General features: G+C 43.9%; 1 protein-coding gene and 1 pseudogene across 2 annotated transcripts; one reads left to right on the top strand and one right to left on the bottom strand.

The window, feature by feature from the left end:
• Positions 1 to 4121: 4121 nt before the first annotated feature.
• On the bottom strand, positions 4122 to 6932 carry LOC310784367 (bromodomain testis-specific protein pseudogene; annotated as a pseudogene). Its single transcript has one exon. The product of its transcript is annotated as a bromodomain testis-specific protein pseudogene (transcript).
• A 3343-nt stretch (positions 6933 to 10275) lies between these two features.
• On the top strand, positions 10276 to 13591 carry fzd10 (frizzled class receptor 10). Its single transcript, XM_083644026.1, has one exon. The coding sequence runs from the start codon at positions 10900 to 10902 to the stop codon at positions 12652 to 12654; it is 1755 nt and encodes a 584-aa protein (XP_083500152.1). The 5' UTR covers positions 10276 to 10899; the 3' UTR covers positions 12655 to 13591.
• The last annotated feature ends 1194 nt before the right edge of the window (positions 13592 to 14785 follow it).

Below are 14785 nucleotides of genomic sequence, written 5' to 3'. Positions count from 1 at the left end.
TATGCTATCTTCCAGCCGGTGCAATCTAGATTTGCCCGACTTGCACCTATTTATATCCTCTGCAGGTTAGGATTTATGACATCACTGATGATGTCACAATGTCTATGACATCATCGGTGATGTCATCAATTGTGATGTCATCAGTGAGTGATGTCATCTGTGATGTCATCAGTGAGTGATGTCATTAGTGATGTCAGCAGTGATGTCAGTTGAATTACAATCTTACGATGTTTACTACTATATAATAGAGCTGAACAGTCACGTGACATCTTTTGCCCCGGGAGTACAAATAAAAAATGAAGTCATTTTCACCAACTTTCATATAATATTGAAGTAGTGACCTTGGCATTAACTATTTTTGCGTTTGTAGCTTAGAAAGCCAGCCAGTCCTATTTTTATCCTCTGCAGCTTAGGATTTATGACATCACTGATGATGTCACACTGTCTATGACATCATCAGTGATGTCATCAATTGTGATGTCATCAGTGAGTGATGTCATCTGTGATGTCATCGGTGAGTGATTTTACTACTATATAATAGAGCTGAACAGTCACATGACATCTTTTGCCCCGGGAGTACAAATATTTTCACCAACTTTCATATATTGAAGTAGTGACCTTGGCATTAACTACTTTTTGCTTTTGTAGCTTAGAAAACCAGAAATGTATTACAGCTACTACGTTACTGTAAGTGGTTCTGGACAGATTCTTTAAATTTGGTAATTTTCTGTCCCGTTCCCATTCATTTTCTCCAGTTTTAAGGCTGGAAACAAGCCAACCCGTGACCTACTGAATCATGATGATTCAGTGAGTGACCATAAAACATTTCAGTTGGAGCAAAAATAAAAAATGAATTTTCGACCCCCCCTTTATTTTTTGTTTTTGCTCCAAGTGAAATGTTTTATGGTCACTCGCGATTCAGTAGGTCACGGGGGTGGCTTGTCAAGATTCAAGATTCAAGATTCAAGATTTATTAAGTGTCCCAAAAGGGCAAATTGGATTGCAATAAGCGTAGTACAAAGTACATACATAAAAACAGATAAGACAAAAATACATTATAAAAACAGTCTAGAGCAGCAGTTTAATGCAACACAACAGTTAAAGTGCAAATGACAACAGTAGCAACGATCTAAAGTGCACAGTAGAGATATAAAGTGCATGGTAGCAAAGTGCAGTGTGGCGAGTGACTGCCTTCACTCTCAGCAGCACATTTATATCACAAGAAAGAGCTACAATGTATCATTGTATTAATGCACAAAGGAAAACCACGGTCCAGACCAAAGGGCAGACAAAGTATATGATACAGATATACTGTACTGTACCCCTAAGAATAAATAAAGATAAAAGATAAAAAATAAAAAATAAAAGGATAAAAGAATAAAAGGATAAAATAAATAAAATAACAGCAACGGCAGATGGGGAGACATTACATTTTGTACCCCAGCAGCAGTCAACAGTGATGTCATCAGTGATGATGTCATCAGTGATGTCATCCTTCCTGGCTGAGGCTTCAGTGATGATGTCATCAGTGATGTCATCCATGATGATGTCAACAGTGATTGCAGGCAATTCATGTGTATGCGATGCACAGTGGGCGAGCTGCAGGGCAGGTGAGGCCGCAAAGCCCGCGCAGTGGGTGAGCATGTAATCATGTATGCGTAGCACGTGAGATTGCTAGTAACTAGAATGATGCAAATGCTAAAGCGAAACCAAATGTGTGGAAATATAAAATAACATTGTGACATCAGTGATGTCATAGATATTGTGACATCATCAGTGATGTCATCGACATTGTAACATCATCAGTGATGTCATAAATCTTAATAGGATGGATTCCGACCCACACAATCAACGTCCACCTTCCTATGACATCATAGACATTGTGAAGATCATCAGTGATGTCATAGACCACTGGTTCCCAAACTGGGAGGCCTGGTGGTCCACCAGTGCATTGGCATTTTTAAGTGGTGCAACCGCTTCTATAAATGACTGTCAGTAGGAGCACGAGAGTGACCTGAAGAGTCACCTGGAAGGGGGGTTAGCATAGGGTTAGGGAAGTCACTCGGGCAGTGTGTGTGTGTGTGTGTGTGTGTGTGTGTGTGTGTGTGTGTGTGTGTGTGTGTGTGTGTGTGTGTGTGTGTGTGTGTGTGTGTGTGTGTGTGTGTGTGTGTGTGTGTGTGTGTGTGCACCTGAGATTTGGTCAGGAAGTTGGCTAAATAACACTCCAAAGGCTACATTTTGGCGAGGGAAAAAACATTTTCAAATGGGTCCTCTGCCAATCATCTATTCTGATATTTGTGGTTGTAAAAAACAATCATCTATACAGTGATGACCTAGTTAGCACGGGCAAGATGTCTGCCTAAATCATACTGAAGACAAAATCTTCTAACAAGGTCTGGAAAAAGTATGGACATTTTTTAACTGAACGTGTGTAGGAACCCTGGATGCTGTCTCAGGAAAAACAAGTGTGAACTTGTCTGAAGTGACTCCATTTCCTCTAGATGTATGTCTCCAGATGGGACACAGAGTTTGCCCCCCCTCACAGCTCAGTTCTACATTTTTGATTGATATTTTTATTTGAGTGTCATGCACCTTAAGGTGCGCAGCCCATACGGGCTTACAAGACACTATCATCATCATCGTCATCAGTATATAAATGGGAGTTAGGGCTCTGTCTGTCTGTTTCTCTCTTTCTCTGTCCCACTGTGATTGTCCCACTGTGATGTCATAAATCCCACTGTGACATCATCAGTGATGTCATATAAATCCCACTGTGACATCATCAGTGATGTCATAAATCCCAGTGATGTCATAAATCCCACTGTGACATCATCAGTGATGTCATAAATCCCACGGTGACATCATCAGTGATGTCATAAATCTGACATCATCAGTGATGCTGGTCTCATTGGCCACACAGCAGCCGAGCTGAGGGTGGCTGAGCTGTGAATGCGAGCTGCAGGGCCAGCTTGGTGAGCTGCAGGGCCAGCTTACGTGGGCGAGCCTAGGAATCGAGCGCACGTAGCGCACGAGATCCCTAGTAATATTTACAATAGCCGAGATGGCCACACGACGAATCATAATATAATGTACATTTGTACAATCTACAAGAAAATAAAAGACATTTCAACAAAACATTCACTTTCCAAGAGATACAGTTATACTGCATACAATGTTCCCTGTCTTAATCGCCAGGCATTTTTTATAAATTTGGCTAAAACAAAAATGTCCTCGTTGTACATGGGACAAAAAAGTGAAATTCATCCTCCACATACCAAGATCACAGAAAACACACAAATGCAACTCTTCAGGAATACATTTATATCTATGGTTCATTTCTGTGTTCAGCTGTGAAGTGGTAAGATAATTTGCCAGGGTGTGGCCTAGCCCCCGAGCATATAACCTGTGAGCAAGGTGTTTTCACTTCAGTCTCACAAACTTGTCTTCAAGAAGGATCTCACTGTGTGTATAACTGTCAGTTTGGTTTCTGCTGGATTCTAGTTTTTGGTGAGTAGACAAATTTTGCTGCCATTCTCTCCTATACTGGGTAATTAGTCAGTGATTGATACTGAGGACTTCAAGCTGGTTCATTTCTGTGTTCAGCTGTGAAGTGGTAAGATAATTTGCCAGGGTGTGGCCTAGCCCCGTCCCAGGTCAGTACTTCTTGGCACAGTCACTCTAGAATGAGGAGACCAGTACCACCGCCATGCCCAGAGGCTCTGGGGGTTTGGGAGAAAGAGTAAGAGTGCGGCTGGCGTAGCAGTATTCTCAGGTATGATCCAGGTCTCTGTGAGAGCTAGAAAATGGAGGGATTGAGATAGGGCATGAGAATGAGAATGGAGATGATATTGGTCAATAATGATGTCACTGATGATGTCATAGACATTGTGACAAGCAGAAATCGGAGTCATCATGATGTCATAGACATTGTGACATCATCAGTGGGACAAACATTGAAACAGATATTGCCACTGAAACAGATATTGCCGACTTGCTCGCTTTTATGTCTTTTTTATTTATTGTATTCTCACACTTCGATGTGAACTGACATCTGAAGTCATTCAACAGTTGGCACAGATCAAGGTAATTTATTTATCAATCAATTAAATCCCATCTGCTTTCTAGTCCAGGTTCAGCTCAAATGTAGCCATGATGTCATGTTGCATAGTCATGTCAATACATGACATAGCCTCTCGCCTGCGCCGCTCTTGCTCCTGTGTGCGGGCCATCTCCCTACTGAGAAGTTTCGTTGTCACGGGAGACTTTGGTCTTTGCAGCTCCACATCTAAAGTAGCCTCTATGCGAAGGATCTGTGATGAATCAGCTCTGTATGGGCCTGGTAGTCTACTCTTTTCAGGAGACTCTGTCTCCCAGTAGGACTCCACCTGTCTCTTCTTCAGAGCTTTTTCACATTCTTCCTTCTCCATAGCAACCTTACGGAACTGCTGGAAGCTCTCCTTTGAGGACTTGATAATATTCGGGGTGATAGACTTTTGAACCACCCTAGCCCAAGAGTCTACATTTTTCAGGACAACATCCTTTTTGGAACATTGCCGTTTCCCAACAGATGCATCGGCTGTGTTGGTGCAAGAAACAATGGTGGTACGACTGTCAAGCAAAGCCTTGGAGCATCTGAAATCTCTTCGCCCATCATCATTTGCCTGCAATGGACCGCCCTGCAGAGGGGACAACAGTGGGCACAGAAGTCTGCTGGTAGAACAGTCCAGCAGGGATTGCAAGGCAGGATTTGCCTGACAAGTCTTGTTTGAGGCTTTTATCAAGTCTTTTCTCTCCGATTGCTGCTTATTTGTTCTCACTGCTGATTCAGAGTCACTGCTATCAGAAGTGCTGGAATCACTGCTGCTGCTGCTGCTGCTGCTGGAGGAGCTACTGCAGGAGCTGGAGTCAGAGCTGCTGCTGGAGCTGGAGGAGCCGCTGCTGTCACTGAGGCATGGCACATGACTGGAGTCTTTGAGGCGTGGCACGTCACTTGGGTCTTTGCGGCGCGGCACGTCACGTGGGTCTTTGAGGCATGGCACGTTACTGGGGATTTTGAGGCGTGGCATGGGCTCTTTTGATGGCATGGGATGACCCTTTGACTTCTTCGTCAAGATCTGCTCTTTAGTGACAACCAGCGATCTCCCAGCAGCCTTTAATTTCCCAGTCTGTACTCCTTTGGTTTTCACCAACTTGTTTTTGTTAATGCTCTTGGAACGTTTCCTCAGAAATGCCATAAGGAACCTCTGCACAGCCCTCAGTGTCGAAGGTTTAAGATTTCCAAAGTCAATCTTAATCTCCTCTGGATTAGAATTTCGCAGAGAAGGCTCCTGGGCCTGAATGATATTCACCAGCTTGCCCAGCTTGCCACTAGGGAGCTTGTGGATGTCCAGAATCATCCGTCTCTTCTCATGGTAAGACATTGGTACTCCTTGAATAGTTTCTCTCTTGACATGCAGAGTAGGGCCTTTGCTGATGACCAGTTTATGTATGTTAGATTTGCTTTTTGAGGAGTTGTGCTTTTTCCAAATAACTTCTTTGGGTCTTCTGTCCTTTTTCATCTTCTCTTTCTTATTTGGTTTCGGGAGGGGCACCTGGGTGAGTCTATGCAGTTGATCACTATCCACTGTACCTTTAGATTGGCCAGCTATCAACTGTACCTTTAGATTGGCCATCTGAACGGCCCTCATTTCTGATGAACTCTCCAAATCAGAGGTGCTTTCATTGTCGGTACTACTCGCTGTAGTTGGGAGACTTCCATGTCCATCTACTTTTCCCTTGTGAACTTGGTACGGTAAGGAGTCACTCTCACTTAGTGAGGAGTGACTCTGTGGTTCTTCGGGAAGCTTTGAATATCGGTCCTCAAAAAAATTCTGCAGTCTTCTTGCCATCAAGACAACTTCATTTGAAGGTGGATTGTATTTGTTACAATTGGAGAACATCAGTCTGACATCAGCGGCAAATTGTTGGACGTTTGCGTATTCTTGTTGATCCATTTTTTTGCTTATGGTCCCCAGATCCATAGGCTGTTGAATAATGTCATGGTAGTCATACAAGCCCAAGGCATCTACATCAACAGGGGTGTAGAAGGGCCACGCATATGCCGAGTGCTTCTTTGCAAGCATCTCCTTCAGGATAACATTGCAGTAGTTGAGCTGCTCAGAAGGTTTGGCCTTCTTGCCCAAAATGGGTGAATCGGGCACGTCTTTCCTCCGTGGTTTGTTCAGCCTTCCACTGCCTTGTCTGAATAACTTACAAGGTGCTGAAAGCTCCACATGAGGAGATGCTTCACAGCTCGTGATTGCTGAGGTGGTTGAAGTTGCCTCTGCTTTCCTCTTAAAACCTTTTTTAATTGTTGCATCCATTTGTGTGGAGAGCTGGGCAGGTGGGATGGAGTGAAACATATCACATGTCACTGTCTGCTGGAACTCGCCCGACACGGGCGAGTGGGGTCTCACCTTCACTGCACCTGCATTAAGTGCGGGATTTGTCTTCCTAGTATTGACCGCTGACACTTCACTCTCCTCCTTAGGCATTTGGTCCACCTTCTTCTTGAAAAGCTGCTCCAGTTTTTGGGCCATGTGAACAATGTCATCATTAGGGTGATTGTAAGTATAACAGTTGGTGAACATGGCGTTGAAGTCATGTACACATTCAAGCCCTTTCCAGTAATACTTGTTTTGAAGACGCTTCTTAATGGTGCCCAGATCCATAGGGTTTCTAATAATTGCATAATAATCTGGAAGACACAATGCCACTGCATCAACAGGCTGCCGAAAGGGCCACGAAGAAGGATGCTTCCATAATGCTCTGACCACCACCTTTTCCAGATACTGCAGCTGATTGGTTATACGTCCAGGCCTCTTGCGATTTGTGATGTCTGGAGGAGGATTTCCACTCAGAGTAGGAGTCTTCGAGACTTTCACATGCGACATTGTGCTGTCTTCCAACCGGTGCAATGTGGAGTTGCCCAAGTTGCACCGGTCCTATTTATATCCTCTGCAGGTCAGGAGTTATGACATCACTGATTATGTCACAATGTCTATGACGTGATGTCTTAAATGACTGATATCACTTATGTGTAGAATTGGTGATGTCACTCGAGCACTCGATGATGATGTCATCAGTGAGTGATGTCATCAGTGATGTCATCAGTGAGTGATATCATCAGTGATGATGTCACCAGCGATGTCAGTCGAGCAATTACAATTTTACTACTATAAGGGCGACGTTTACTACTATAATAGGGCGGCGTTCTGAAGGACCCCGCCGCCACGCCATAACCAAAATGGCACAGAGGGTGCATGCCTCTTCTGCAAATCTGCAAGCTCAACTAAATGTGTGGATTTCCAAAATAACATTGTGACATCATCATCAGTGATTTTGGGGGCACGGTGGCGCAGACGCAGTGGTAGCGCTGTCGCCTCACAGCTAGAAGGTCCTGGGTTCGATTCCTGCCTGGGACGCTGAGGGTGTGTTGTGTTCCCCCCATGTCCTCAGTGCCCATGCCCAGGTGGACTATCTCGTCGAAAGGGCCTTTCTGTCGTGTTTGCATTTCCCCCCCGTGCTCCCTGAGGTTCCTCCATATATAACCCCCCACTAAAAACATGCAGAAGATTGTCGTCTGACCAGAGGCGGTTACAACAAGTTGGTCCCCGGGCGCTTCACTGCAGCTGCCTACCGCTCCTGGCCTGAACTATGGAGGAAGACGAGCCAGGATGGGTCAAACGTGGAGGACAAATTTCACTGCGCCTCCAAAGCATGTGCGTGTGTGTTTGTTTCAAATAAAGACAGGGTTTGTCAGTCCGGTGTCATAATGTCTTAAATCATAATATAGGGTGGATTCCGACCTATCCTATCACATCATAAACATTGTGACATCGGTGAAGTCATAGACCATTGATTCCCAAACTGTGGTCCACGGGACTCTGCCTGGTGGTCGGTCCGCCAGAGCATTGCTTTTTTTTTCAATTTTAACACAACTATTTTTACCGTACATACTAGAAATCTTGCGTGAGCGTAGCACGCTTGATTATAGGGGAGACTGGACTGACAGACAGACACACAAACAGACAGACATCGCCCACCCCCCTAGGCGCCAACTTATAAAAACATGACATAACACATAACATCAAATAAACAATACAGAACAATCAAAATTACCAAGATTACAATGAGGAATTTGACTTTGTGCAAGTAGCCTATGCAGTGCAGCGGTCACATCAACAGTAGAAGACAAAGCAATACAGGCAAAATATAGTCATTTAAAGTGACATAATGTCACTTTAAAGAAATGCCGTGGGTAGGGGGCGCTATAGTGTTGTTTTACGTATCTTAGGCCTTCACACACACATTGTGTCACTAGCATGAGTTAACATGAGTTTGGTCACACCCAAGACAAGCATGAATTTGTTTTATACCAGGCAGCATGTGTGTTACTGGTGACATCAGTAACACAAATTATTGCCAGGCAGCTTGGCTACCGGCTACTGCTGGTCATGCATGGACTTATGACATCATAGATATTTTGATCTCTGCTCTTAGATGATGTCACCCCCCGTGGTGACATCATCGGATACTTGTTGCTCTGGTCTTTGATGACGTCACTTCCCGTAGTGCCAGCTGCAGCTGCCTGGCAAAAAAAAATCTGGTTGAGCATTAATTTGGTCCCCCCCCCTCATACAATTTCACTCATATTTTAAGTAGCCTACACTCAGCAATCACTAGTGTTGGGCAAGTTACTTTCAAAATGTAATATACTACATATTACTAGTCACTTTCATTTGAAAGTAATAAGTTACTTTACAATATTACTTTCTGTGTAGAGTAACTTGTTAATTATTTCACTACTTTTGCATTACTTTTACCAAAACAACAGCAGCAGCAGAATGACATGACGGCCCCAGAACCATCCCGAAAAATAATGTCAACCGCCTTGAAGTCATTGTAAACAATCCAAAATTCTAAATGTTATTCTTTTCCTTTGTTATTGTCATCTATAGTGGTTATTTGCATAAAAACACACAGTTTGATTAGGAAATTATTGTATCTTTTTTAAATATGTGCTTTGATTTAATAAAAATGTTACTCAATTTGTAACTTGAGTTACTTGACAAAGTAACTGGTATAATATTACTGAAATCCTATAAGTAATAAGTTATATTACTGAGTTACTGCTAAAAGTAATATATTACATGTAATATGTTACTTTTGTAATGAGTTACCCCCAACACTGGCAATCACTGACTGGACCCAAGGATAGTTGAATGATGTTCATCATGTCTTCATTTATACATAGACGTTTTTGTTTTCTTGTGTTCAGACATAGGTTTATGGACCCAAGGATGTGTAGTCTACATCACTGTGGGAGACAACATATTTTACTAGCAATGTATCTCGTATATATATAAATATGAAATTAGTTGTGTAGACACAAATAGGCTATTACCAAAGGGGAAAACCCTGAAACAGAATTCAAATGTTGTGATTTTCATTGATCAATATTTGTTAAACTGAACAATGAACTGAACAAATATGAAGAGCCAGAAAAGTGAAGAGAGTTTGGGATTTATCCCGAGCTTCATGTTATTATAGACTGCTATGAGGAGAGAGCAAATGTGTGTGTGCGTGTGCGTGTGCGTGTGTGTGTGTGTGTGTGTGTGTGTGTGTGTGTGTGAGAGAGTATGTATGTATATATATATATATATATACAAGGTTGAATAAGTCCTCAACAATATATATATATATATATATATATATATATATATATATATATATATATATATATATATATATATATTGTTGAGGACTTATTCAACCTTGTAGCCTAGTTATTCTGGAAAGCGAGGGGAATAAAAATGAGAGAGAAAGAGAGAGAGAGAGAGAGAGAGGGAGAGAGAGAGAGAGAGAGGGAGAGAGAGAGAGAGACTCGCATTATAGACCGTAAAAAGTTGTGACCAAGGGACTGGTTTTGGTGCGCCTCAGTGTGCGCCTTTGAGCCATGACTGTGTCATGTTGTTGTGCTGGAAGTTTTTGGATCGAGCAGAAGAACAAACGGAGGACGGGAAGTTTGCTGTAAACCTTTAAAAATGCTGTAATGATTGGCCAACAAGCTGTTCCGCACGATTTGCGAATAATCCGCGTGTCAGTGTCATCTTTCTTATGCAAAGTAGCTGTCTTTGAAGGCGGATCTTTTGGCAGGTTAGACCAGGACGGAGGCTCCGAGCTCTCAGACGAGCGCTGCCACCAAACGCATCAACTGCCACGGAGGGAGGAGGATACTAGTCCTGAATATCATCGCGGATATTTATTTTGGGGTTATTTCGCTGACTATCGATTATCCGATGATCTGAGTGCGTTGAGAACGTAATCAGCCCCGCGCAAAACATTGGAGGACAAATATTTTTATTTTGTTTTTTCAACTTGTGCGGCGGCGGCGCGGCAGCACACGGTCTGAAATCGTATTGCAGTCAGACACACCGGAAAGTGTCATGAACACTGAAGACGGTCCTCAAGTGCGCCTTTTGAAAACAAGTTGTGAAACGGATCGGAACACAACCATTCCCAGTTACAATAGTGGACTGATATGGACGGAGCAGGAGCCTGAACAGCCACTTTAAAGTGACTCTCTAAAAAGCATGGACCTGAGCGCACACCGTTTTCAACAAGATAACGTTTTCGGACCTGTCACTGGAATTATCCTTTTGTTAAATCATTAAAACAGAAAAGGAGACACAGCGATGGTCTTACAACATGCAGTCTGTAAGTTTTTCCACACACTGATCATCTGGCACACAAACAAGTAGATTTGAGCGCAGCCTGCCTTTTAATGAATGAAAGCAACTTGTGCCTGGTGAACATTTAATCTTCCTTTATTACGAGACGGATCGAAGAGAGGCGAGAATGTATTCAACTGCTAAACCGAGCTTCATCTATCTGCTGCTAGTCTTGTGGAGTGACGGGGGTTTGGCCATTAGTTCTATAGACCACGACCGGTCCGGAGAGGGGGGATGTCAACACATCAACATCCCCCTGTGTAAAGACATTGGCTACAACATGACTCGCATGCCAAATCTGATGGGCCATGAGGACCAGAAAGAGGCAGCCATTAAGCTGCATGAGTTTGCTCCGCTGATAGAGTTTGGGTGCCACAGTCACCTTAGATTTTTCCTGTGCTCACTGTATGCTCCCATGTGCACGGAGCAGGTGTCCAACCCCATCCCGGCCTGCAGAGTGATGTGTGAGCAGGTCAAGCTGAAGTGCTCGCCCATTTTGGAGCAGTTTAATTTCCCCTGGCCCGACTCTCTAGACTGCTCCCAGCTGCCGACCAAAAATGACCCCAACAACCTCTGCATGGAGGCCCCCAACAACGGCTCGGAGGAGCCTCCCAAAGTCTCCCACACCCAGCCTCCGGACTTCAGGCCACAGCGGCCTCTGAGCGGGCAGGACCTGCACCTGAAGGACAGCGGCAGCAGCAAGCAGGCATGCGGCAACCCCGGCAAGTTCCACTATGTCGAGAAGAGCGAGTCCTGCGCCCCCAAATGCTACCCCAAAGTGGATGTGTACTGGAGCCAGGGAGACAAACAGTTCTCCCTGGTGTGGATGGCCATCTGGTCCATCCTCTGCTTCGTCTCCAGCTCCTTCACCGTGCTCACCTTCCTCATAGACCCGCAGCGCTTCAAATACCCCGAGAGGCCCATCATCTTCCTCTCCATGTCCTACTGTGTTTACTCTGTGGGCTACCTCATCCGGCTGTTTGTGGGAGCGGACAGAATCGCCTGCGACAGGGACAGCGGGGTCCAGTATATTATCCAGGAGGGTCTGGAGAGCACGGGCTGCACCATCGTGTTCCTCATCCTCTACTACTTTGGCATGGCCAGCTCCCTCTGGTGGGTCATCCTGACCCTCACGTGGTTCCTGGCTGCGGGCAAAAAGTGGGGCCACGAGGCCATTGAGGCCAACAGCAGCTACTTCCACCTGGCGGCCTGGGCCATCCCCGCTGTGAAGACCATCATGATCCTGGTGATGAGGAAGGTGGCAGGGGATGAGCTGACGGGCGTCTGCTACGTGGGCAGCATGGACGTCAAAGCGCTCACCGGCTTCGTGCTCATTCCTCTCTCCTGCTACCTCATCATCGGCACTTCCTTCCTGCTGTCCGGCTTCGTGGCCCTCTTCCACATCCGCAAGATCATGAAGACAGAGGGGGAGAACACAGACAAGCTGGAGAAGCTGATGGTTCGCATCGGGGTCTTCTCCGTGCTCTACACCGTCCCGGCCACCTGCGTCATCGCCTGCTATTTCTACGAGCGGCTCAACATGGACTACTGGCGCATCCTGGCCGGGGAGCAGAAGTGCGTGGACGGCAGCGGGCCCGAGTCGGAAGAATGCGTCATTAAGACTTCTATCCCCGCCGTCGAGATCTTTATGGTGAAGATCTTCATGCTGTTGGTGGTGGGCATCACCAGCGGCATGTGGATCTGGACCTCAAAGACCCTGCAGTCGTGGCAGAACGTGTTCAGCCGCAAGCTGAAGAAGAGAACGAGGAGGAAGGCTACCAGCGTTTTCACCAGCAGCGGGCCTTACATCAAACCTCACCCGTCTCTCAAAGGGCACAGTACTAAGTATGAGCCCACACGGCCCCCTCCCACATGTGTATGAGCTGGCTGTTTTTGTGTAAACCCCAAAATACTTGTAAAAGCCCTTTTCTTAAATGAGACTTTGTAATCAGAGTGCCATCAAAAGAAACTAGGTTCATGTTTTATTTATGCAAACTGCATTGAAGGTAATGCAACGTGAGTTCGTTTTTTTTTGGGGGTAATCTTGGACCATCTCATGCAACAAGAGCTGCCTTTGTTTGAGGGGGGAAAACTGCTACTCCTGGAATCACTTATCTCATTGAGGAACTTAGTAGAGAGAGAAAATCGCATTGTTCCCAAGACAAAAAGAGTGGAATAAACCATTTGGATGTGGCATGGGGGTTGCTTGAATAATGTGCAATAGATGTTTTGCTTACTGGCAAAAAAAAGACACTTGTACTGTTAGTGACAGATTACAGACAATGAAAGGACCCCACAGACAATGGAAGCAAAATGGTCTGAGAGATGAGTGTTGCGTTTGGGAGCTTTTCATGGAAATCGAGGCAGTTTCATATACTGTATGTTTGAGCTGGAGTGAGAGCAGCTGTTGAAAAGTGCTCAAGACCTTATGAACGGCCGTTTGTGTGGCAAATTCATGCCATAAATTAATCAAGCACTCATTATTGAAAAGTTATATGTACACACAGTTGAGTTTTGATTTTTTTGCAGTTTTTTTTTAGCACAAGGGAGCATTTGTATATATTTCTAAAAGTTCATATTTTATAGAAAATTAATAAAACGTTCTAGTTTTAAATGTTCGTAAAACTGGAATTGTGTACTGCAACTGTGTTTTTATTCCCTCTGAGTGAGTTCCAATCTTCATACGACAGACAGCATTTTTTTGTGTGTGCCATAGATTTTCACAATTGCTCTTATTCCCTGACAGTTTGTATTAGTATTTTGGAATACATTATAAAAATGGAAGGCATCATGAACCTTACTTTGTGCACATTTATGTGATGGTATGTCAGTGAACATGCTTGGCATCCTGAAGAATATTCGAGCGAGAAAATATCCTCTATACACGAAGAAAAGGTGAGAAAGATGGACACATTTTTTCAGTTATTGGCATAGAGAACTCAACAGTTTACACCACTTGTTGTAACTTCTGTCACATACAATTGTAGTTATAAATCATTTGCACTATGAGCAGTTCAATAGGGTTCATATAAGGGCGTTAACGTCGCAAACTGGAAAACTGCACCTTTTCATCTCTAAGAAGCTGAATGGTAAAATAGAGCATAGAATAGACAGACGATGGAAAGCATAAATAATACATCTCTATTATTGTTTTTAATTGTTAATGAGGCAAAAATGAGAAATGTGTAGCCCGCCCTGCATTCAAGACAACTAACGGCAAAACGGTTTGATGACAGAGAGCCTTTTAAATGATATCCAGCTGTATGTTCTAATTATAACAATAAGGCAACAAAGTCACTTTTGTTCATGTTTTAAGGTTTTCCAGCACATTTTTAACAACATCAAATTGGTTTCGGTCGGTTTTAAGCATTTCATTTTAGTAGCTTTGATTCATAAAAACAAAAACAGGCCACCTCTAAGAAGTCATAATTACCGCATACGCATACCACATTCTGCAATGAAGATCATCAGTGTTTGGCTGGAAAATCCACCCTAAAATGGTGTTCACAATCGTTCCTGATACTGGTCAGTTCAATCGATATTTGTGAACCATATGGCTGTAATTGGTGATGTCATCAAAAAGAGACACAACCTGGAGCTGGAAAGAGTCATGCTGGTTTTGTCTGTAGTTTTAGGAGAGAGTTGTTCAAGTTGACACGTCTCTACTCAGCTGTCTGACATCACTTCTGCTTTAGGGTGGATTTTTGAAACCTGTTATTGATGTATTTTCATTTAATCTCTTCCATGTGTTTATGTTGCTCTTCACCTGAACAGGAGTGAATATAAGTACTCACATTCTCTCTCTCTCTCTCTGTGTAGGCTATGTCTCTCTCTCTCTCTCTGGCATGTGTCGGTGTGTATCAGTGATGAGGTTATACAATAATCCAACGCTCATTCAGGACAGGATTAGACTGTTTGAAGGGTCTGGCTTTGAGAAGAGGATAGCTGTGAACCAAAACACAGACTATCTGTCATCTCCTCTCTTCTTATCAGCAAGGCATAGTGACATTTCT

The sequence above is a fragment of the Poromitra crassiceps genome (genome assembly GCF_964638095.1).
Source record: "Poromitra crassiceps genome assembly, chromosome: 10".
NCBI classification, from domain to species: Eukaryota; Metazoa; Chordata; class Actinopteri; order Beryciformes; family Melamphaidae; genus Poromitra; species Poromitra crassiceps.
Note: the sequence above shows the minus strand (reverse complement) of the source record. Positions and strands in the feature narration are given on the sequence as shown.